At 41.8% G+C, this 24,051-nt stretch overlaps 2 protein-coding genes across 12 annotated transcripts in view; both read left to right on the top strand.

The window, feature by feature from the left end:
* The window catches only part of eml1 (EMAP like 1), a 47,855-nt gene extending 46,369 nt beyond the window's left edge, over window positions 1-1,486 (top strand). For 2 of the 9 annotated variants that reach the window (XM_051722151.1, XM_051722150.1), the window contains exons 22-23: window positions 61-191; window positions 300-1,479. In XM_051722151.1, coding sequence (XP_051578111.1) covers window positions 61-191; window positions 300-425 — 257 coding nt within the window. In that variant the 3' untranslated portion in view covers window positions 426-1,479. Of the gene's footprint in view, window positions 1-60; window positions 192-299 lie in introns of all 9 variants that reach the window. The other 7 variants (XM_051722145.1, XM_051722146.1, XM_051722149.1 and 4 more) reach the window with 7 other exon arrangements.
* A 401-nt stretch (window positions 1,487-1,887) lies between these two features.
* Window positions 1,888-24,051, top strand: part of evla (Enah/Vasp-like a) — a 70,052-nt gene continuing 47,888 nt past the window's right edge. For 2 of the 3 annotated variants that reach the window (XM_051722158.1, XM_051722155.1), the window contains exon 1: window positions 7,754-7,939. Coding sequence is in view for 2 of the 3 variants with exons in the window: in XM_051722155.1 (XP_051578115.1) it covers window positions 7,917-7,939 (23 nt within the window). In the remaining variant the exon portion in view is untranslated. Of the gene's footprint in view, window positions 2,362-7,753; window positions 7,940-24,051 lie in introns of those variants that run through there. The other variant, XM_051722156.1, reaches the window with a different exon arrangement.

Genomic DNA, 24,051 nt, shown 5'->3' on the forward strand with positions numbered 1-24,051 from the left:
GTGTAGTCATGACTCACATGAGGACAGTGGGATGTGAATGCTGTCTGTATTACTCTTCAGGGCTGTGGCCAGATGGCTCAGATGGAACTGACATCAACGCTGTGTGCAGTTCTAATGCAAAGAGACTGCTCGTCACTGGAGACGACTTTGGAAAAGTTCACCTTTACTCATTCCCTTGCTCTCAGTCCCGAGTAAGACACAGCACTAAATCTTTCAGATATTGCAGACATTGGACAGATATGATCTGGTTTAGCACAAAGTAATGGTGAAATCTTATATTGTCATTTCTCTCTCCACAGGCCCCCAATCACGTCTACGGTGGACACAGCAGCCATGTCACCAACGTTAACTTCTTATTCGATGACAGTCACTTAGTCTCTACAGGAGGAAAGGACATGAGTGTCATGCAGTGGCGTGTGGTGTAAAGCAACTACTGTCACACTTTGTGTTTATTTATGTGGAAAACATCAGAACTTGCTAATTTTCTGGGATCAAGTGGCTTGGGAAATCAAAAATGGGGACATGGAGTAAAGACTAAAGTGGTGAAGGGGAGAGGGAGAAGCTGGTCTCTGTTTTATTTGCCTTTAATTGTTATCTCAGGACCCCAATATTTTAAATGACTGTCTGTTGACTGTCTCACATGCTTTCATTTGCTATGAAAGAATAAGAATCTGCTCTAGAGGACAAAGGTAAACATGATGCCAAAGCACATACAGGAATTTACTTGGAGTGTACAAGACCAATATCAAGGTGCTGGCCAATTCATAACATAACACTTAACGTAATGTAAAAACATCAGTACCAAGTCTTAATGGAAAACCATCATGTATTTAGGAATTACTCGCAGCACACTGACTGTATTTAAAAAGTGCATGTTAACCATCCAATCTCCCGCCATAATCAAGCATTTTTATTTACTTTTGCTGCCATCGTCTGGTTTATTGAGGTACTGCATCCACACGCCTATGGCTGATTTCATTTTGATCAGACTGTATTATTATTATTATTATTATTATTATTTACATATTTTAAATTCGATTAGCAGTCCTAAAATTCATTTAAAGAATACAAAGTATGATTCTGGTCAAATAAAAGTGATTGTACTGTACATTTAAAACGATTAAGGCCTTCAAAGACCTTCAGCATTTTTGAAGTGATCTTGCTAAATCACTAAAGACACCAATCTCTGTTTTGGTTTTAATCCTCAGTCTGGCATTAAATCTGTTTTTGTGAATCATGTATCTTAACTGACAGTCAATGTAGAGCACATTTACATTATAGTTAGGCTCCATTTTCATAACCTCCGCTTGAGAAACGAGATCGAACTGTGAAGCCAAATGACTAGGTTATAAATAAAAGGCTAAGCATGCACACGTTTGTTTGTAACTTTCTAACCTATGTTTCACACCCATTGTCAGATATATGACATAGCCATGAAAAATGCTTTTTCAAAAACAGCGGATTGTTGATCCCATATTGGAGGGGGGGGGGAATAAACAAAATAAACTATTGTTTAAAAGAGGAATATTTTCCCCATGGCAATGCATTTTATACATATTTACAACCGTTATACATATTTTAAAATTAAATGCTGTAATATTGTGTTCCAAACTAAAACAAACAACCTGCAAACAATCAACTTTATCTCCAAGAAGGGAGATGAGGTCATGGATTTATACGCAAAAGTTGTTTTGCTCTTTGATCCACAGGCTACCTTGATCAGCAATAGAGCATCACATGTATTCATAAACATAATCCATCATTAAACCAAAGTAATGTGTTCATGTCTCTGTTTATACAACGAAAGCCAAATGAGCATGATATATTTCTGAGGTGGCTTGGCCAACCCAGCAAGGCAGGGCATCTCACAAGAGATTGCAGTACTTCATATTCTCCACAAGCGTTCGCTGTTGTGCATTTTTGTTTTACACTATTCCGATAAGCTATTTTCTCATTGTCATAACACACGGAGGAAAATGGCAACTCGTGTGCGCGCTGGCAGTCCCCAGTTCAGATCGATGTTATAGGCGCGACCATGAGCTGAACATGGGATGTTTTTTATTCAGTTGCAGTAACAGAGAGCGACATGCTTTAGAGCTTTAGACACATTTGCATTGCTTCTTCTCCACGGACCGGCTGTGCATCGCTGGATGAGCATTGAACATTCAAGCTGACCATTGTTATATGGAATAGTGCACGTGTAGTATTATAAACACACACAGAAAAATATATTTATGCGCTGATAGATTTACATAGAGCGGCTCATCTGGCTTTCCTAAGTTTCTTTCTTTTTTTTTTAAAACATCCTTTTTAATTATTTATTACACCCATATATTCGTGGGGATAGCATCGGAAAATGAGGTAAGCAACTCAATGTGATGACACCGCATTTATAAACATACTGTATAGACACATTCAAATGCATCGATAGGCCAATATGTGTTTTTCTATATACATTTATATATGATAAAGCATTTGACACTGTTAATCAGAGATGTGTGTATCTCAAAACCTAGTAAGATCCCTACCTAGTCAACATTTCTGGGCATCATAGGCAGTCGAACGTTGATGCCCAAAAAATGCTGTCTAGGCAGGGAGCTCACTGGGATTTCAGTCTCATCCATTGAAACCTCGAGCTGAGGCCCTTATGAGTGAGCAGAATCTTTACCTGTTTTCTGCTGTGCTGACAGTGGACAGTCTGACAGCACTGGGGTGTGTAGCGCTTATTCAGTGTGCTGAGATGCTGAGCGTTGATGACATATTTAAATCAACTGTCTGCGGGAATTAAGCGATCACACACATTTTGACTGAGCTGTTTTGCATTTAATTTCATTCATTAAGGCAACGGAAGAAGACGCGCATGTCCCCACCCGTGCAATGGGCGCTACATTGCCTTTGAGCAAGAACACAATAGATGCATGTTTAATGCTAGTCGTTGATGGGGAAAAGAAGTTGCTACTTCAAGTGCGCGACGCCCTTTTGCCAGATCATAAAGAAAAACAATAACATTGTACACCATAGCTATTACAGATTTTTAGCAAATTTGCTGTTTCCAATGGTCATATTAAAAATGATTAGATGATAATGAATCGCGAACTGATAGATGAAAAGAAAATGTAACTGGCGACAACAGGAACATTTTTATTACATTTTTATACTGTACTGCATTTATTTTTGTTCCTCGAGTTTGATCGTATATTTCTAAGAGTGCTGATTCACAGTCCAACCGCACTGATGCTTCACTGTATCACTCTGCTTTTGTTTTAATGGCTTACCACAAAGTGGTGGAGATTTAGATATATAGATTTTACATATACTGTTGTTCTACAAACTTGTGTTTTTTTGTTGTTGAAAATCCCTAAACCAAGACCAAAATTTCTAACACTAACTCCTAGAGCTTTCAAGCTACATTCACCAAACTTGGTACAGCCCTTCAGATTGTTCTGGAATAGTGTGCTCTGTCTTTTCTACCTGATCGGATTTCGTTTTTAGCACAGCAGATGAGCAAAAATGTGACAAAAATCCCATAGACTTACATTGACGGAATGTTCAATTGGGCCAATGGAATGCTTGTCAATTCAAACTCCTATTGACAAAAAATTCAAATGTAAACAAACCCACAAAAGGCCTTTAATCTGCTTTAAGTTGTTCTCTCTCTCTCTCTCTCTCTCTCTCTCTCTCTCTCTCTCTCTTTCTCTCTCTCTATCTAGCTGACGGTTTATGTGGATATATAGCTACCCGGTGGTTCATCTTACTGTAATGTCTGTATAACCATCAAACTATAAACGTTTAAAACGACTTTAAACTTCCATACAAGGCTTTGTCAAGCCAACATCAAAGTTTGTCTTGACAAACATTACCTATCTAGTTCATTTTGCTTTCATTTACTGATTCATTCAGTGACCATTTCTGGAAATTGCATATTTACACCAGTAGGTGGCGACAAATGATTGTCTTTTATGTTATGAGTGCGTCATTCAATCATTGGCTCAACTAAAGGGGCTTTCACATGATTCGCATCAGCGTTGCCAAATACATTGAGCTCTGTGGAGTGAAATGTTAGCATTGCCTCCGGTGCTGCAATGTGCTTCCCTTAAGTGTTGTAACATGATGCTCGAAGTTTAAACAATTTTAACTTTGACACTAATGCTGTTGACCAAAGCGTCAGCCAATGATTACCGGGCAATTTGCTTATATGCAAAGTCTGTCTTTGTATTGACAGGTCCAACTTAACATTTTCACACACGTTTTTACCTCACTAATGATGTCTTTTGGAGTAAAAAACAACTTGAAATATTTAAAATCTGTCAAAAATGTTTAAAGAGATATTGAATGTCTCTTAATTTTTTTTTTTATTATTAAATTTATGAGCAGTTCTTGAACTAATTTAAATTGACCAAGAACATATTAAGACCTTACGAGTAGAGAAGCAGCTATACTACTTGGTATTACTGATATTGGGTCGATACTGAGGGGTATATACTAGTACTTGGTATCGGTATCATCAGTTAATATTTCAGAGTACGATACATTAAAATAATGACATGGCTGAACCTGCTGTGCACGTCTTAATTCAGTTTGAAAACATGAGAAGCATTTTGTTATTTAAACCGTTTAAACGTAGAATATCAGTTTAAATTGTGTCCTTTACCTCTCTTCTCTATGCATGCTTGTGTGTGAGAACGAAAGATCGCTTTCACAAGTCCTTGTCAGTCATCCATGATTTTTTAATGGATAATTGCTAATGTTTTCCATCAATTTGACAAATAAAAAACAGCAAGAAAAGAAAGAAAGAAGACCATTTGGAACTAGTGCATGAGCTTTCATTTTAGCCATCTTCACGTGATATATGCACCACTCTCTCTCTCCGCACGCTTGTGTTTGAGGGAGAGCGAAAGAACGCTTTCATCAGACTCTTTCCGGATGGCTGTTTTTTGTCTCCAGGCCCCTTGGTTAAGGACATCATTGCATATTTATTCCCATATAATGAAAGTGAATGACGACTGATGCCTAACATCTCCTTTTGTGTTCCATTAAAGTTTTACAGGTTTGGTACAACATGAATGAGTAAATGTTAACGATGACAGACCTTTCATTTTCGGGTGAACTATCCCTTTAAGATATGAAACACCTTTCAATGCTCTTGCATACAGAGTGCATCAGCAATAATGTACATACATTTGTCATTAGCTTTATATGAGTGCAATTACTCTATAACACTCAGTCCTCTCTGAAGTTTGCTGCATGTGTCCACTATCTCTTTCCTTTATTCTCTGTCTGTCTGGGCTAGAAGGAAGTCTTAAATTGTGCTGGACTAGGTGACATTCTCACCAACAGGAAACTGAGGAACCAGTTCAGTGGAATGATTTATTCAACCATTGACTCCCCGAGAAAAATAAAACTGTACTTCCCAGTGCAGGCTATTTTTAGCAGAAGTGCTCCATTTGGCTAAGTCATTCACTCCCCTGTTGGCTGTAAGTATTGAGTGTACAAAAGTATTCTGTAGTGCATGGGAGTTGTTGATAAGGTAAACTGAGCAGTCAGTGATGTAGCACACATGAATTGTGTATGTTCTCTGTGTATTTGTGTGCACATATTGTAGATGTATACATAGATTTACACTGCATGTTGCAAGTGCAATCAAAGGTCTTCAAAGGTGTTCTGTGTCAGACTTAATAGTTAATAGTAATAGTTAATAGTTAATCGTTTTTCAATAAGCACAAAATGTTCTTAGATGATTGTCATTAGTGCTTATTGTCAGGATGTTTTGCCATTTTAATTTTATTTTCTTTGCAAGCAAATGAAGGTTGTGTAATTTCCAGACCCTGAAGATGTATAAAATCCATTTGTTTTTTAGTTTTCATGAACCAGGTGGCAAGTCTGCCAGAATTACACACTATTTATACAGGATGCTTTCTTAAAAGTGTCATTTTAAGAAAGAAACCAAATCATAACTCACCTCTTGACTTAACGATCTCTTGTTGAGATGTTATTAGTTCTTCTTGGACCATTTCACTACAAAGGTTGACTATTGAACTGTTGACTATTAAAAATATGTTTCACAGCTGCAATGTGTTTAAAAGGATATTTCACCCCAAAATAAAAATTATGTCATTATTTACTTACCCTCATGTTGCTCCAAACCCATATTCATGGAACACACACACAAATAAAGATGATAGGCAGAATCTTAGCCTCAGTCACAATTCTCTTTCACTGAAAGGCTAATATTCTTCCCAGCAAATTATTTGGTGTTTCACTGAAGAAAGTCACACAATTTCGGAACAACAAGAGAGTGAGCAAATGATGACAGAGTTTTCCTTTTTGGGTGAACAATTTCTTTTACGTTATGAATTTCAAAATTTGTAGTGTTGCTAAAACACAAAATGTTTAATACAGATTTGTATTTATTTATTTTTTAATATAAAATATAGTCCCAATCAGTTACATAATATAAACATTAAAATTCCAGAGCTTTAGTAATGTTCTATTTGATTATCAATATGACCATCTATTTTAGAACAGTTAGCTTCTTATTGTCTATGTACAGTACATGGTTGAATAATTTCCGTAATTTTAACGGTAAAAGAATGTAAAAATGCTACAGTAAAAAAAAACTTTAATTGGTTAGTTACCTTTACATATACAAGAAAAAATGATAATATATTTAACAAGAAATACATGTTATTTTACGGTAAAATATTATAAAAAAATGTTAATTGGTAAAAATGTATAATGTTTAACAAAAGAATACATGTACTTTTTATGGTAAACTTTTGTTAAAATTATGGTGAAAAACAATAATCAGGTGTTCTCAAAAGTACTTGCGTATCACATTTAATTATATTTTATGGGAATGGTTATGTTTCTTCTTATTGTTAGAAAAATGTATGTGCATTAGGGTGTACTATGTTATATTTTAATTTAGTTTAGTTAAAGGGATAGTTCACCCCAAAATTAAAATTTTCTAATCATTTAATCACTTTCATGCCATATCAGATGTGTATGATATTCTCCTCCTGAACACAAACAAAGATTTTTAGAAGAATAACTCAGCTCTTTAGGTCCATACAATGCAAGATACATACAGGCATCAAAATTACATCCAATAAAGCCTGAAACATGGTCAGCGTATTTTTTACGGTCAATTTCTGGCAACCCCAGCTGCTGGTATTTTACTGTTGATTTAACAGAATTGTTTTTACAGTGCATGTTAGTGACTTAACATCACTGAAACCTAAAAATTTGCTTCATGTGAAAACATCAAAATTAATGAGAATAAATTATTAATTCAACATACTGAATCTGAATGAACTTACTACATTAGGTTACATCAACAAAACACATTTTTGGGGTTAGATCAGGTAGAAATAGTTCCCAACTGCAAGTTACCACTTTTAACAGTGCAGTGTAATATAAAAAAATTGTTTTTTTATTTTTTTATCCATGAATGCCAGCAGTGTTCTTGTTGCATAAATGAGCATGTGTTTGTGTCTAAGGACCATGTGTTTTTTTTTTTGTTTTTTTTTTTGGTGTAATTGTTTCTGTGCTGGAGACTCCTTTAAGGCACAGACTGACTTCCAATCCTTTGAGTGGATAAGAATGGATGTGAGCAGCACAAGGTGACTGGTCCAAATCTGTCACATGTTTATGTCTCTGTCTTTCTCTCTCATTCTCTCATTCTCTGTGTCTTTTGCTTCCCTCCCTCTCCTCCTTTCTCTCTCACACACTCCTTTTCTCTACTCTTGCATTATTCTGTCACTGGATCTCCCATATGAGTGCGCTCTGTGTTTTACTTATCTGAGAGGATGTGGAATGAAATATGCACAATCTTGTCCTCTATTTCTTTCATCTGGCTTTAAGGAATCTATTTTTCCTTTTTCTCCTCGGTGTCTTTGGAGCTTTAACATTCCGATATGTTTTCTTTTGATGACTATGGGTAAGAAGAATTTGTCCTCTGTGGTTTTCGTTGTTATCCTGTTTTTGAGTTCCACTGTGGATTACTGGACTCCTTGCTTTACAAAATGATTGTGCTTACTTCTTGATGGTTTAGAACATAATCTGAGTGGTTTTTAATGTGTTATGCTTCTTTTTTTTTTTTTTTTTCACCAGCTGTTCCCTCAGTGGAATGAGCTGATGAATCTATAACAACATGCCTAAATTCAATAGCTCGAGTGCAAGAAACCCCAAACCACTCAATGTTTCTGTTGAGTAACTTAGCAATTTGAAGAAACATGGATTTGAATAAGAAACCTGGACACCAGATTGGATTTTGCAGCCTGTATTTTTATAGCTTAGATTTTTGCAGTATCAGTAATGTGTTTGTAGTGATAAATATGGATATGGAAGTGCATGTAGAATCAAAACTTGAACAAAAATATGCAACTATTTTAAGGTTTCTTGGCTTCATAGAGTCATAAAACTGGAAAATAAATTATTTAGCCAGAATAGTTGAGAGGAAATTAAAATATGTTGTTCAATGAATAGGAAAAACTCCTTGCAGTCCACAGCAGCTGCAGCGGTGTGCCATGATGACTATGTAGGAACAACAGTGTGGTTGAGCCAGTTTGGCTGACACGGGGTCTCTTGTATTTGACCCAGAGCAGAGCCAAACTTGTGGTTCAACTCTTTTTTACTAAGGCTGTATTTTTAAACTGACAATGATCGGTCAGTCTTTTAGGAAAACTCATGGTATTAGTGGCAATGCACATGTTCCAATGTATTAGCGACCACTGAAGGCACAACATTCCCTATCCATGAAGATTTGTTGAAACTAGACTGATTTTAAACAACTCCTTCCTCTCTCTTTCTTTCTCTGGCTCTATTTTTTTGCTATATTTGTGCCCTACAAATTGACTGTAACCTAGTACAGCCTTTTTTTATTTTATTTTTTTTATTGCTAGCACACTAATAATTTGAAACGTTTTCCTTTAAGGATAAAGATTAGGCTAGTTAGTGCAATCAAATCAGGAGGTGGGGGAGGGGTGCTGGCCATTTGGTCACTTCACCAAGGAAACTGCTTCTTAGTTAAATATCAAAGTCTGATATGTAGGTTTATTCTAGTCAACTGGAAATGTGTCTCTAATCTCTACTGCTTGATTTGCAGTTGCTATGTCAGTTGTGATTGGACCCTGATGTTTTTACTGCCCTTTTAAAGACTTACTTAAGAATCAATTATAATTAGTATATTAAAGGTGCAATATGTAATATATTTACTAAAGCATAAAATTATAATATGTTAGAGATTTAGGAAACATGCCAAGTTGAAATACTGGCTTCTCCGAAAACAATGCTACAGCCAGTATATTCTACTTTGAAATGTCCGTTCCGGGCAGGAATTTCTGTTTGTGTTTTGGCCTGTGTGATCCCACCCACTGCCCATTTCCCAATAGTACTTCGACACCCCGGGTTGCCAGATTTGAAACAAGTTAGTGGGCAAACACAGCACGCAGCAGCCATGGAAGCCAGCAAAACATCTAGCTAACATTGACAGAGTTATAAAAAATCCACATGATTCAAACAATAAAAACATTGTAAACGATACATTAGCTGATCAACTTACAGCGTAAGGCTCGTTTGCTTGCCATTGTCAGTTTGCTTGTTCCTGTTGCGTGTCCTCAACCTGGCAACCTGCATGAGCTTTGAGTCTGGGGAGGAGGGGTCGGGGGAGACAAATCTCTCCAATATTTTGAATTTGGACTGCAGTACCCATTGATGCCAATGTTACATATTGTTCCTTTAATACTCAATGCAATACAGATAATGTCTCAGTTCAAACAAGACCTTCCTGCCACAGGCGTGGAGCACCCGATATCGAAGGGGAAAAGTGCACTTTTGTGCAAAGTGTAAGATAAGCAAATAAATGGATGGATTGATGTCTATAATGGATGCAACATATCTATATCTACCATATCATGTCTATATGTAACATATCATTCATATCTATAATGCATGTAACATTATTTTTCTGTTTATATATGCAGTCACACATATAAGCCAAACCTCCTTGGTTCTAAATGCATCTGTTACTCTAGTGCTCAAGTCTGGTGCATGTCTGTGCTGTCTAAATTAAGAATGTTTAGTAAATACTTTAAATCTTTTTTGTGCATATTTGTAAAAATAATTCTGAATAGTTCCAAAATATTTTAATCGAATCGTGACCAAATGTGAGATTTCACTATGCATTGCAATCATTAGGGAAAGAATCGTAATGGAATGGAATTGTTGTCAGAGCAAATATTTACACAAGTCAAGGGTGGTGCAGGAGCAATTGGTGGTGTAACCTTGTTAAGGGATCTGGGCCATTAGTTTACAGGTTTGAACCCTGCAAGAAGCTATTCTGGTTCCAATCTTTGTGCCCCTGAGCACAGCATTTAACCATAGCCTGAGGTCACTGTCCTAGGTTTTTCACATTAGTTTGAACCCTAGGTTGATGTCTTTTTATATCCCTGGTTAAGTCCACTTTTAACAATCCCTGTAACATAACATGATGTTCTGTGGTGACATTGTGTGAAACAAATGCTGACTACAGTCTTTTGATGAGCACATCCTCTGCCTTCCCTTTAAATTTGTGTTAACGACAGCTTGGCTGTCCTTTCTGTGACCTGCCATGACGTTAATTTAATAAGGAGTAAATGTAAAGCTGTCATGTCTCTCACACCATGTCCATTCGCTTTTTGTGTGTAAGAGCATACATAAATGTACTGAAATTGCTGGAGGCTAGTAACATCACAATCAGTGTGAGCATGCAGTGTTTAGTGGTACAGTATGTGGTGGCCGTTGCTACAAATAGTAAATTGAATGTGAGAGCCGCCCAGCAGCAGTAGCATAAGGAAGCGCTGTCTCGTTTTCTCTGTCACAGCTGGGTGGGGGGTTGGGCATCATGAGGTAATAAAAACACACATCCACTGTCACGCCATCCCCTTACAGGGGAAACATGATCCTGTATCAGCCGGCTGTTAGTTAGTTGAACCCTACTGTTGACCACTCACTCATCTCATCTCTGACCCTGTTTATCTCTCTCGCTTTTTCTTTCTTTTCACTTTCTCACATCTACTGATATAATGCAACTATATTTATTGTCATTTGTGGACTTTTTGAGGATATGAGGGGATTATGATGTTTGAAAAAAAAAATGCTTATTTAATCTTGGAACAGAGTTCTTATTTTGAAGTACACATCTGTTGTAGTGAAGTACATGTCTGTTTTCTGGATATGTTTGAGGTGAATTGAAGCAGGTTTGGTTAGAGGTACACATCAGCTGAAGTGCAGAACTAGTCTGATTTGTGGATGTGTTTGAGAAATGGATGCTCATTCCCTCCCGTTCTACCTGCCACAGAGCCACAGTGACTCTGGTCTTCATATGAGTAGATGTAAAATCAGGTCAGTGTGATTTCCCATTCAGATCAGAAACGTACTGCAGGGATTTAAATCATTAAATGTTTGAAGAACAAGAATAAGTTTCTTCTTGAACAAGGAAATGCCATTTGGATGCTTCATGGTCTTTTTTTTTTTTAGGCTCCTTATGTGATCTTAAAAGAACTGAAAGAAAACTGTTGTACAGTATATACAGTGTACAACCAAATTGAAAATCTCTATTTTAAACCTGGGGAATAATCAGTTTTAAGATTATGAAAAATTCAAATGAAAGAAAATGTTATGCTGTAAAAAGATTAAGAAATATTTTAGATTCTAATCTAATTTAGGTCACTAATCAAATGAGCAAATATGTGACAGTGACCATGTTAACTCATTTGTACAAAAGAGCAGATTTTCTTCCTTCCATTTAAGTACACAAAATGCTCTTTGGAACATTGTCAAATCATGCTGATAACATGGATCATCAGGTTTTGCACAAACTTGTCTTTGCACAAGTTCTTGCTTTGAATCTCCCGATCTACCACATCCCAAAGGTGTTCTATTGGATTCAGATCCAGTGACTGAGAAGGCCACAATAAATAAAAAAAAAAAAAACAACAATACTCAAATATGCTGTGGCATTCAAGTGAAAATTGATTGGTATTAATGGGCCCAAAGTGTACCAAGAAAGCATTCCCCACACCATTACACCACACCCTGGACTGTTGACACAAAGCAGGTTGGGTCCATAGATTTATGCTGTTGGTGCCAAATTCTGATCCTACCATCTGTGTGCCTCAGTGGAAATCGAGATTCAACAGGTCTTCTGCTGTTGTAGCCCATCTGCCTCAAGTTTCTAGTGATGTCCAGTTCATGAACAAATCATTCTTTTGAACCGGTTCTTTTTAGTGAACGAGTTGAACCAGTTCACTAAATCAGACTGAATCGTTTGAAACAGTTCGCATCTTGAGTCAACACTGATCCACAATTTTAACCTGTCTCTCGGATGTGCCTGACTCTAAATGAGCCGATATCCGGGAGTAATATGATCCTAGAACTGGTGATATCTGCTTTTCCTAACTCTTCTTTGCAATGAACACTCCAACTAGTTCACAAATTGGACTGATCTTCAACAGTACACTGAACTGAGAATCACCTCTTTCAGAGGTGTCCGACACACTGAGAACTGATATACTGTAGACTAAAGAAAGTGAAAGCTGCGTTAGTCATTACAACCAAGGTTATGTTTCTAATTTTAATTTCGTTTTTATTTCTACTTCATTTTTAATTTGTCAATTCAATTTAATTTAGTTTTATTTAAAATTATCCCTATCTGAAGAAATTATAGTCTATACTGAGATTTATTTCTGAATACAAAAACACTGGAAAAGCCCACTGATAATATAAGTGCCATGTTGTCACGGACATGATTTTCGAGTTAATTTGCGGGAAAACCGCACAGTGCAAGGCAGTTCTGGGTGCTGCTCGTGTACCTAAATCCCTGATGCCTCCGTGTGCATTTCGCAGCAGCTGCAGCAGAAGATAAAAAAATAAATAATAATTTATATTTTCTTGAGCGGCAGCAGCGTTGGTCTGCAATCAGTCGGAAATCTTTAAATACCAACCAAAGAAAATTTAATTGAGCTCTTCTTTAACTGCAAAAACATGGAGAATATTAATTTTGAGTCATAAATTTAACAGAATTGTCCTTCAAAAGTGTCAGAGATATACAGTGGGTATAAAAAGTCTACACACCCCTGTTAAAACAGCAGGTTTTTGTGATGTAAAAAATTAAACAAAGATAAATCGTATCAGAATTTTTGCACCTTTAATGTAACAATGACAACCTATGAAATGCCACTGAAAACCAAAGTGACACATTTCAGAGAAGAAAGAAAAAAAAAAACTTAGAATAACCTAACTGCATCAGTGTGCACATTCCTGAACTAATACTAAGTTGAAGCACCCTTTGATTTTATTACAGCACTCAGTCTGTTTGGATAAGAGTCTATTAGCATGGCACATCTTGACTTGGGAATATTTTCCCACTCTTCTTTGCAAAAACATTCCAGATCTGTCAAATTGCGAGGGCATCTCCTGTGTACGGCCCTCTTCAGGTCCCCCCACAGATTTTCTATAGAATTCAGGTCAGGCCTCTGGCTGGGCCATTGCAAAACATTAATACTTTTTTGCTGAAGCCATTCTTTCGTTGATTTGTATGTGTGCTTTGGATCATTGTCATACTGAAAGGTGAAAGATCTCTTCATTTTCAGCTTTCTAGCAGATGCCAGAAGGTTCTGTTCCAAAATTGACTGGTACTTGGAGCTATTCATGATTCCCTCCACCTTCACTAAAGCCCCAGTTCCAGCTGAAGAAAAGCAGCCCCAAAGCATGATGCTGCCACCACCATGCTTCACCATGGGTATGGTGTTCTTTTGCTGATGTGCGGTGTTGTTTTTGCGCCAAGCATACCTTTTACAATTTTGGGCAAAACGTTCAATCTTGGTCTCATCAGACCATAACACATTTTTCCACATGGTTTTGGGAGACTGGATATAGGTTTTTGTGGGCTTGGATGTTTTTTTTTTTTCGTCAGAAAAGGCTTGCGTCTTGCCACCCTGCCCCATAGCCCAGACAGATGAAGAGTACGGGAGATAGTTGTCACATGTAGGGAGCAACCGGTACTTGCCAGAAAGAGCTGCAGCTCCTTTAATGTTGCTGTAGGCCTTTTGACAGCCTCCCTGACCAGTTTTCTCTTTGTCTTCTCATCAATTTTGGAGGGACATCCTGTTCTTGATAATGTCACTGTTGTACCATACTTTCTCCACTTGTTGATGACTGTCTTTACTGTGTCCATGGTATATCTAATGCTTTGGACATTTTTTTGTAGCCCTCACCTGAGCGATACTTTCAACAATGAGATCCCGTTGATGCTTTTTAAGCTCTTTGTGGCCCATGGCTCTTGTAGTAGCATGCAAACAAGAAAATCCTACAAGAACATCTGAGATTTATTTGGAGTTAATCAGAGTCACTTCAGGTGAAGACATGTGTGTACTGTTTCACATGAGCTTGATGATTGGTTGATTCTGAACACAGCCTTATACCCAATTATAAAAGTGTGTGCACACTTATGCAAATAAGTTTTTTTTTTCTCTCTCTGAAATGTTTCACTTTGGTTTTCAGTGGCATTGCATAGGTTGTAATTTTTACATTAAAGGTGCAAAAAAGTCAGATATTATTTATCTTTGTTTAATTTTATACATCACAAAAACCTGCTGTTTTAACAGGGGTGTGCAGATTTTTTATAGCCACTGTAGGCTAAAAAAAGACATGCATAAGTTACCCGGTGGTTTACAATAAAAAATAAAATAAAATAAAATAAACATTTAAACTAAAAACATCATAATTCCTAAATTCATCTCGTAACATGAAGATTAGATTCATACACAAACTCTGTCATAGAATAATACATTTAATTTATAGTCTACAATTCAATTATAAACCAAACATTTCAATGCCCAAAATATCCTAATATTTTATTGTACATGGTTGAATGTTGTGAATGGTGGACAAATGCTGTAAAAGAATGTATTTTAAGTAGCTCGTCAAGGCTTTGAAAATAGTCAATCAATAATAAATTGTTGCTGTTTATCTGTTTAGAGTTGCTGTCTGCTTTAGCAATAAAGTTTTTTCCCCGACTATTAAAAAAGTTACACAGTTAATTCATCAAGCTATTATGGACCAGTTCAAGCTGACAACATTGCGTGGACCAAAAGAGACTACAGAAGCCGACATGTGTAGATACATACGCCTAAAAATAATAATATCCAATATTAATACTATTTTTATGTATTTTTATTTTGATATGTTGTTTTTAGTAAACTGTGAGAGACATGATGTGGGTGACTTGACTCAATGAAGTTCTTGATTTTAAGTTTTTAACCACGATGAAACCGCAATGCGAGCACCGTCTTGGCTGCACAAACACGCAATTTGACCAGTTGCCAGGCCCTGTGTCATGTGAAATTGCCTTGTTTAGTTTCTATCACACTGGATACATACCTATCTTTATGTTTTCGTCATCCCAGCCACCTTGGTAGTCGATATTATACAGTAGTCTCTGTAATAACATTCAAGTGTATTGGTTGACTGATGAGTGTGCCTGTGCATGTGCGTATGTGTGTGTCAGTGTGTTAGTTTAAACACAGTGAAACAACTCTGGCTACATCTACAACTTCAGGGGCTGGTACAGCTGCATGCAGACAGAGATGTGTTCATTAATTCCTGTTTTGTTATTTATGTATTTATTTTTCATTGCATCACAAATGTCATGGACTCGGCTGGACTCGGAAAAAAATCCAGAGTCTCAAAGGCTCGAGTCCGTGACAAGTCCAAGTCCATTAAAATTCAATCCAGAGTCCAAACTCGAGTACGCCAACTCTAGGTTGAAATAACTGAGATCACATTTTTTCCCCATTCTGATGGTTGATGTGAACATTAACTGAAGTTCCTGACCCATATCTGCGTGATTTTATGCACTGCACTGCTGCCACGCGATTGGCTGATTAGATAATCACATTAATAAGAAGGTTTACTGTAGGGATGTCCCGTTACCATTTTTTTAGAGAACGAGTGCGAGTACCGATACCAAGTCCGATACCTGTTTTTTTGTTTAATGTTCCCTATCTGTCACTCACTCGACGTTGGTGTCGATGTAGTGACACTAGGGGTCACTCTTGGGAGCCCGAGACACCTCTGGTCTTTGATAAAAGGCCAATGAAAATTGGCGAGTGGTATTTGCATGCCACTCCCCCGAACATACGGGTATAAAAGGAGCTGATATGCAACCACTCATTCAGATTTTCTCTTCGGAGGCGAACGGTCATGCTCACTGAGCTGAATACTACTGTTCATTCACCTCTGCTGGATCTGACGGCGCATTTCAGCGGCTTCTCCCTCCTCTGCACTGGTGCACTGCAGAGAACGCCCCTGGGTGCTTCGGCAGAAAAACTAGAGAGTATATTTTCTGAAAGAGCATTTTTCCCCTCTAAAAGAGTATATATTTCTCTAAAAGAGCGCACACACGGAACGTCTTTTTAAAGACGCGTCTTTTTAAAGATGCTTTCCGATTGTGTGTTATTCCTGGTTGTGCTCGTTATCTCTCGCCTTCTAACGGTCACGATCACTGTCTTTCGTGTCTGAGCACTGCTCACGCGGAGACAGCGTTCGTGGATGGTCATGTTCTCATTGCGAGAATATGTCCATGGCAACGTTGCGGTCGCGGCTCGCCTTCATAAGAAAGCGAGCCACCCCAGAGGCTCCCGCCTCGGTCCTTTTACCCACGGGTTTGAGGCCAGCGCGGCTAGCACTGGGGGTGATTTGGGGACCCCAATGGGACCGCCTCCGCCGGGTATCCCCCCGCGGACCTCCCATTCCCCAGCACGCTCGTCTGTCCCGATCGGGCTTCCGGGTGAGTCCGTTGGCTCGTCTCACGGTGAGTTCGACCTCTTATTCGGAGCCCGCGAAAGTGATGAGCTCTCGAGCGCAGCATTAGAGAGCGGGCTCGTCCAGTCGGGGTCGATCACCCAGTCACAGGCTGACGCGGAGATGACGACATGCTTTCCCGGGCAGCCGTGAGCGTCAGTTAGAGTGGATTTCACCGCTCTTCCCTGAACCCTCGCGGCTCGGTGATTGGTTCCTGGGCTCGCGGCGCCGCTCAAAGCCACGCCCCGCCCCATTCCTTTCTTCTCGGAAGTGCATGAAGAGCTGACAAGGTCACGGGAGGCACTTTTTACTGCCCGGTCCCGATCTTTTCAGCTTCCCCGCTCTCACTACCCTCGATGGTGGGGCGGCCAAGGGTTATTCGGCAATCCCCCGGTGGATAAAGGCGCTTGCGGTGCACCTATGCCCGCAGAGCGCCGCTACCTGGCGCGGGTGCCCAAAGCCCCCGTCCAAGGCCTGTAGGTTTACGTCGTCTCTGACGGTCAAGGCCTACGGTGCCGCTGGACAAGCCGCCTCCGCCCTGCACGCCATGGCTCTCCTGCAAGTCCGCCAAGGCGCTAAAGGAATTGCACGAGGGTAGTTCCGCCCCGGGATTGATGCAGGAACTGCGCTCGGCGACCAACCTCGCTCTCCGAGCGACGGAGGTCACGGCGCGGTCTCTCGGGCGGACGATGGCCACACTAGTGGTCCAGGAGCGCCACCTTTGGCTCAACCTGGTCGAGATGGGTGAGGCCGACAATACACGATTCCTTGCTGCCCCCATTTCCCAGGTGGGCCTATTCGGCGACACCGTCGAGGACTTTGCCCAGCAGTTCTCGATGATAGAGCAGTAGATGGATGCTAGCCGGCATATCCTGCCCCGAAGCGGCTCAAGATCCCGCACTCCATCTACTCATCGCCAAGGGCGTCCCCCTGCGGTGACTGCACCGGCTCCGCCGCAGCCTGCCCCTTCGGCCTGGCCCCGGCGTGGAGCCCACCGCAGGAAGCAGACGCCACCCATCTCGCGGCTGCCCAGAACCCGTGAAAGGCTTCAAAGCGCCCTTGAGACGGGCGACCCAGGGACAACGAAACCCACTGCTCTGGAGCTGGTAAGCAGATCTTCATCTTTTTGTTACCTTTGCATTTAATTGCACTGCATGCCCAAGTGGCTGCAGTACTCAAGAGCTCAGCAAGAGTGGTTTCCTTGTTCCCTGGGTCACGTATCCGGTGTGTACGGCTGGCATCACGACCACCGTCCACCACTCCATTTGGCAGGTTGGCGATCCAGCGGCGGTCTCCTGCCCTGAGCGCCCAGCTGTGGCACAAATCTGCCCCCGATGTGACAGTCTCCACGGGTCACGAGGACAGGCCTCTTCCTCCCCCGTCCCAGACTGTTCCGGGGGTGGTCACAAGGAGCCAGGTAAGTGCTTCGATGTCCTCGGACACAGCACGGCCACGATGTGGTGTGGCACCTCGAGCTCCGCCCCGCCGCGAGGCCCCACCTGCCGGTACATCCGATGACGTTGTCCCTTTGGTCCCCCTTGCGCGGAACTTGGACGCATGGCTTGCGCCTTCCAGTCCGTCATGAGGGCTGGTCCGGACTGTCCGACTCCGCTGCGCGATTCACTTCGCCGGGCATCCGCCCAGGTTCAGCGGTGTCCACTTCACCTTGGTGAAAGACGAAAATGCTGCTACCTTGCGCGGAGATCGCTACCCTCCTACGGAAGGACGCGATAGAACCTGTCCCTCCAGCCAAGATGAAGAAAGGGTTTTACAGCCCCTACTTCATTGTACCGAAAAAAGGCAGTGGGTTGCGGCCAATCTTGTACTGAACCGGGCTTTACACAGACTCCCGTTCAAGATGCTGACGCAAAGACGCATTCTAGCAAGCGTCCGGCATCAAGATTGGTTCACGGCGGTAGACCTGAAGGACGCGTACTTTCACGTCTCGATCCTTCCTCGACACAGACCCTTCCTGCGGTTCGCATTCGAGGGTCAGGTGTATCGTACAAGTCCTCCCTTTCGGCCTGTCCCTGTCTCCTCGCGTCTTTACGAAGATCGCAGAGGCTGCCCTTGCCCCATTAAGGGAGGTGGGCATTCGCATTCTCAATTATCTCGACGACTGGCTAATCTTAGCTCACTCTCGAGGCGTGTTATGCGCACACAGGGACCTGGTGCTCTCACACCTCAGCCGACTAGGGCTTCGGGTCAGCTGGGAAAAGAGCAAGCTCCTCCCGGTTCAGAGCATCTCTTTTCTCGGTTTGGAGTTGGACTCAGTCTCCTTGACGGCGCACCTTACGAACGAGCGCGCCCAGTCGGTGCTGGCCTGTTTGAAGGCGTTCAAACAGAAAACAGCGGTTCCACTGAAACTTTTTCAGAGGCTCCTGGGGCATATGGCATCCTCGGCGGTGGCCACCCCGCTCGGGTTGATGCATATGAGGCCGCTTCAGCACTTGCTCCAGACTCGAGTCCCGAGACGGGCATGGCGCCACGGGACACACCGCGTGGCCATTACGTCGGTCTGTCACCGTCTTTTCAGCCCTTGGACCGACCTCTCATTTCTACGAGCAGGTGTTCCCCTAGAACTGGTCTCCAGGCGTGTCGTGGTCACGACAGATGCCTCCAAAATGGGCTGGGGCGCTGTTGGCAACGGGCACGCCGCCTCCAGCCTCTGGATGGGTCCGCGGCTGCGTTGGCACATCAATTGCCTCGAGTTACTGGCAATTCTGCTCGCCCTGCGGAGGTTCCGGCCGTTGATCCAGGGCAAGCACGTGCTAGTTCGGACAGACAGCATGGCAGCGGTAGCATATGTCAACCGCCAAGGCGGTCTGCGCTCCCGCTGTATGTCACAACTCGCCCGCCGTCTCCTCCAACGGAGTCAGCAGCACCTCAAGTCGCTGCAAGCCACTCACATCCCGGGCAACCTCAACACTTCGGCGGATGCGCCGTCACAACACGTTACCCTCAAGGGAGAGTGGAGACTCCACCTTCAGGTGGTCCAGCTGATTTGGAGTCGATTCGACAGGCACAGGTGCACCTGTTCGCCTCCCAAGAATCCTCCCCACTGCCCGCTCTGGTACGCCCTGACCGAGGCCTTCCTCGGCATAGACGCGCTGGCACACAGCTGGTCCCCTGGCATTCGCAAATATGTGAGCCTGCTTGCACAGCAGTGAGCCTGCTTGCACAGACCCTGTGCAAGGTCAGGGAGGACGAGGAGAAGGTAATCCTGGTAAGCACCCTACTGGCCCGCCCAGACGTGGTGCTCGGACCTCACGCTCCTCGCGACAGCTCCCCCCGGGCAAATTCCCCTGAGGAAGGACCTTCTGTCCCAGGGAAGGGGCACCATCCGGCACCCGCGCCCAGACCTCTGGAATCTCCATGTCTGGCACCTGGACGGGACGCGGAAGACCTAAGCTGTCTCCCACCTGCGATGGTAGACACATTCACTCAGGCTAGGGCTCCCTCTACAAGGCGCCTGTATGCCTTTAAGTGGCATCTGTTTGCTAAGTGGTGTTCTTCCCATCGGGAAGACCCCCAGAGATGCGCAGTCAGATCAGTGCTTTCCTTCCTGCAAGAGAGGTTGGAAGGGAGGCTGTCCCCTTCCACCTTGAAGGTGTACGTTGCTGCCATAGCAGCACACCACGACGCAGTCGACGGTAAGTCCTTAGGGAAGCATGATCTGATCATCAGGTTCCTAAGAGGCGCCAGGAGGCTGAATCCCTCCAGGCCGCGCCTCGTTCCCTCATCGGACCTCTGTAGTTTTTCAGGGTCTACAGAGAGCCCCCTTTGAGCTTTGCAGTCAGCTGAGCTTAAGGCACTCTCCTTGAAGACTGCCCTCCTGACTGCGCTCACTTCCATCAAGAGGGTAGGTGACCTGCAAGCATTCTCTGTCAGCGAAACATGCCTGGAGTTCGGTCCGGGCTATTCTCACGTGATCCTGAGACCCCGACCGGGCTATGTGCCCAAGGTTCCCACCACTCCTTTTAGGGACCAGGTGGTGAACCTGCAAGCGCTGCCCCAGGAGGAGGCAGACCCAGCCCTGTCATTGCTGTGTCCGGTGCGCGCTTTACGCATCTATTTGGATCGCACGCAGAGCTTTAGAGTCTCTGAGCAGCTCTTTGTCTGCTTTGGTGCACAGCGGAAAGGAAGCGCTGTCTCCAAGCAGAGGATCGCCCACTGGCTCATTGACGCCATAACTATGGCATATCTCGCCCAAAACATGCCGCCCCCGGTAGGGCTACGAGCCCATTCTACCTGTGGTGTAGCGGCTTCTTGGGCCCTGGCCAGAGGTGCCTCTCTAACAGACATTTGCAGAGCAGTGGGCTGGGCAACACCCAATACCTTTGCAAGGTTCTACAACCTCCGGGTGGAACCGGTTTCGTCCCAGGTAGTGGCACGCAACACAAACGGATAAGCCCGGGATAGCCGGCCGGGTGTATCGCTTGCACATAGCGCCTTCCACCTCCTTTTGAGCTGAAGACGTGCGCTGTTAATTCCCAGTAGTGTTCACAAAAGTTGTTCCCTGGTTGACTTCCTCCGAGCCCTGTGGCAGTCGAGTTTTCGGAGAGACTCGCTGCCAGCCCAGTACACGCGCTAACTAAGAGCCCGGTTCTGGGGTAGGTGCTCCGCATGTGGCGGTTCCCTGTAAGGCTAACCCCATACGATCTATATCTTCTGCTAATTAATTTCCCTGCTGGCAAACTGCGTCTTCCTTGGGCAGAGCCCCTCTGCCCCAGTCTCCATGTTGTAGTAACTCCTCCCCCATTGGGCAGGATCTACCTTGAAGGCTCTCCACATGGTTGGAAAGACCATGTGATGTATTCTTCCACTTAAATTTCCCCCCCTCTCTTGGTGGAGGGAACGAGACGTTGGTCCCTCCTGCCACAACGCTGAACTACCCGCTGAAATGACCGGACCTTATATCGGCTCCTCAGCGTAAAACCTGAATGAGTGGTTGCATACCAGCTCCTTTTATACCCGTATGTTCGGGGGAGTGGCATGCAAATACAACTCGCCAATTTTCATTGGCCTTTTATCAAAGACCAGAGGTGTCTCGGGCTCCCAAGAGTGACCCCTAGTGTCACTACATCGACAGCAACGTCTCGTTCCCTCCATCAGGGAACGGAGGTTACACCAGTAACCATGACGTTTTTGCAGTGTTGCAGTTTTAAAAAAATATATATATATAATAAAATATATATAAGTAATCACTACAAAAATCAAACAAACAAAAAAACAAAGAGAGCAGACCTTCTGACTTTTGGTTTCAGCAACTGTAACTCAAATTAAAACCAAGATGTAAAGGTCAATAAAAATTATTTAGCAAATTGAAGGTGACGATTGTTTACAACAGTTTAATTACAATAGTTTAATTCAATTTTATTTTTAAAGGGTGTCTAAAAATAAATTAACTGAAGCTTTAATCAAATGAAAAGAGAACCATTACAAGTAATTCAATATAACATTGCATTATTTTTATCATATAAAATGCTTTTACACAGATCCTTAAAATACAACATTTAAGTTATTTTTGTCAAATAAAGTGCTGCACAACAGAACATTAAAGATGTGAGGTATTGCTTAAATATAACGCAATTATTAATTAAATATAACACAGTGAATATTACATAACTATACAGTTATACATGATTCTAAGACTTTATAGATATTACAGTTTAATTTTCTGTTAATTTATGATTTTCTGTAAAGCTGCTTTGAAACGATGGGTGTTGTGAAAAGCGCTATACAAATAAAAATGACTTGACTTGCCTTGTTGTCCAAGTATCGGACCAGTATCGGTATTGGGACATCCCTAGTTTACAGGTGTTCCTAATGAAGTTCTCAGTGGGTGTATATGCCTTAATGATATTGTCAAATGTTTAATGTTAAATGTTTTTAGTACCTTTGTGCAAGACTATTATACATTGTGAGGAGATTATGATGATTGCAGAACTAGTGACATTGGCCAATGTGTTTGTGTGGAGGGTTTTACGAAGTTGGTACTCTGTGAATAAGCTTTGTGAGGGCCAATGTTTAATTTATGCTGTTTGTAAAGAAAGAGATGCTTTGGGGGAGATGTTCACTTTCAGTCCAGTGGATTACTTGAAAAGATGTGGTGAAAAGGAGTGTTTTTTTGGTTATTCCAAGATATGCATCAGCTGCCTTATAATTCAACTTTTCATTGAGTGAAATAAAAAAAAAAAAAAAAAAAGTCCTTCCTCTCTGTCAAAACCTTACATGACATGTAGGCCTATAGGCTTTATTTTTGTCTCAAAATGCCATATGTTATGTCTCCCTACATTAGCAAGATTACACTGACTGATTATATCTTTGAGAATGGTTGAATGAAGGCTTTTCAGAAAGCGCAGAGCTTAGAGAATAACAGATAATGCAACAGTGAACGTTATGAATACATTTAGAATTATAAACCTAGCAGTTCCTCTCTGTGGCTGAAACATTTAGCTAAGCACTTAAGCACATTAATTCAGAGGCAAAAAAGTCCGTTATGGCTATCAGCACTGCCTTCTCATTGAAGCTGGTGTCTGTGTATGGATGTGGATTTTGGGGGGAGGATAATTTCAACATACAACATTGAAGTCAAGTGCCATGCTTAGGTTGGCTTTGTCATTGTTTTGCAAATTTCATTGAATGAATTAAATTCAGGGTGTTATTTAATCATGCACTTAATCATTATCATTATCGGCCAGTAATATATTATATTATATTATATATCGGAAAATCTTACCAATGATTATCGACATATATCGGGATTTTTTTTAGATATAAATAGGGCTACCCATTGCACAATTGACGACATGGCGTTCTAAATTTGGTGGGGAAAAATTGATGGTACACAGCACAGTCTTGCCATCTCCGCTGGCTGCTCAAAATACTGCAGTGCCACAGAGCGCAACTCGCATAGTTTTCCATTAAATTCGACTCAAAACATTATCAAGGGACAAATATTATTTACTCTAGCCATTTCTGGATAATATGTTGTGTATATGCATCTTTCATATAGCCTACACAATGTATTTTCAGATAAATGTTCAGTTGAATTTAGTTATGTCTTTTTGTGTTTGAATGAAACCTCTTCAAAGAGACATACATAGAAATTGCATAATAATTTCTAATCGTTCAGTTTGCGCAGCTAAACCAGTTTCATACACTAACCTGATCTCATTAACGTCCTTTTATTCTTGAAGAAGTACA

This window comes from Myxocyprinus asiaticus, chromosome 17, assembly GCF_019703515.2.
Source record: "Myxocyprinus asiaticus isolate MX2 ecotype Aquarium Trade chromosome 17, UBuf_Myxa_2, whole genome shotgun sequence".
NCBI lineage: Eukaryota > Metazoa > Chordata > Actinopteri > Cypriniformes > Catostomidae > Myxocyprinus > Myxocyprinus asiaticus.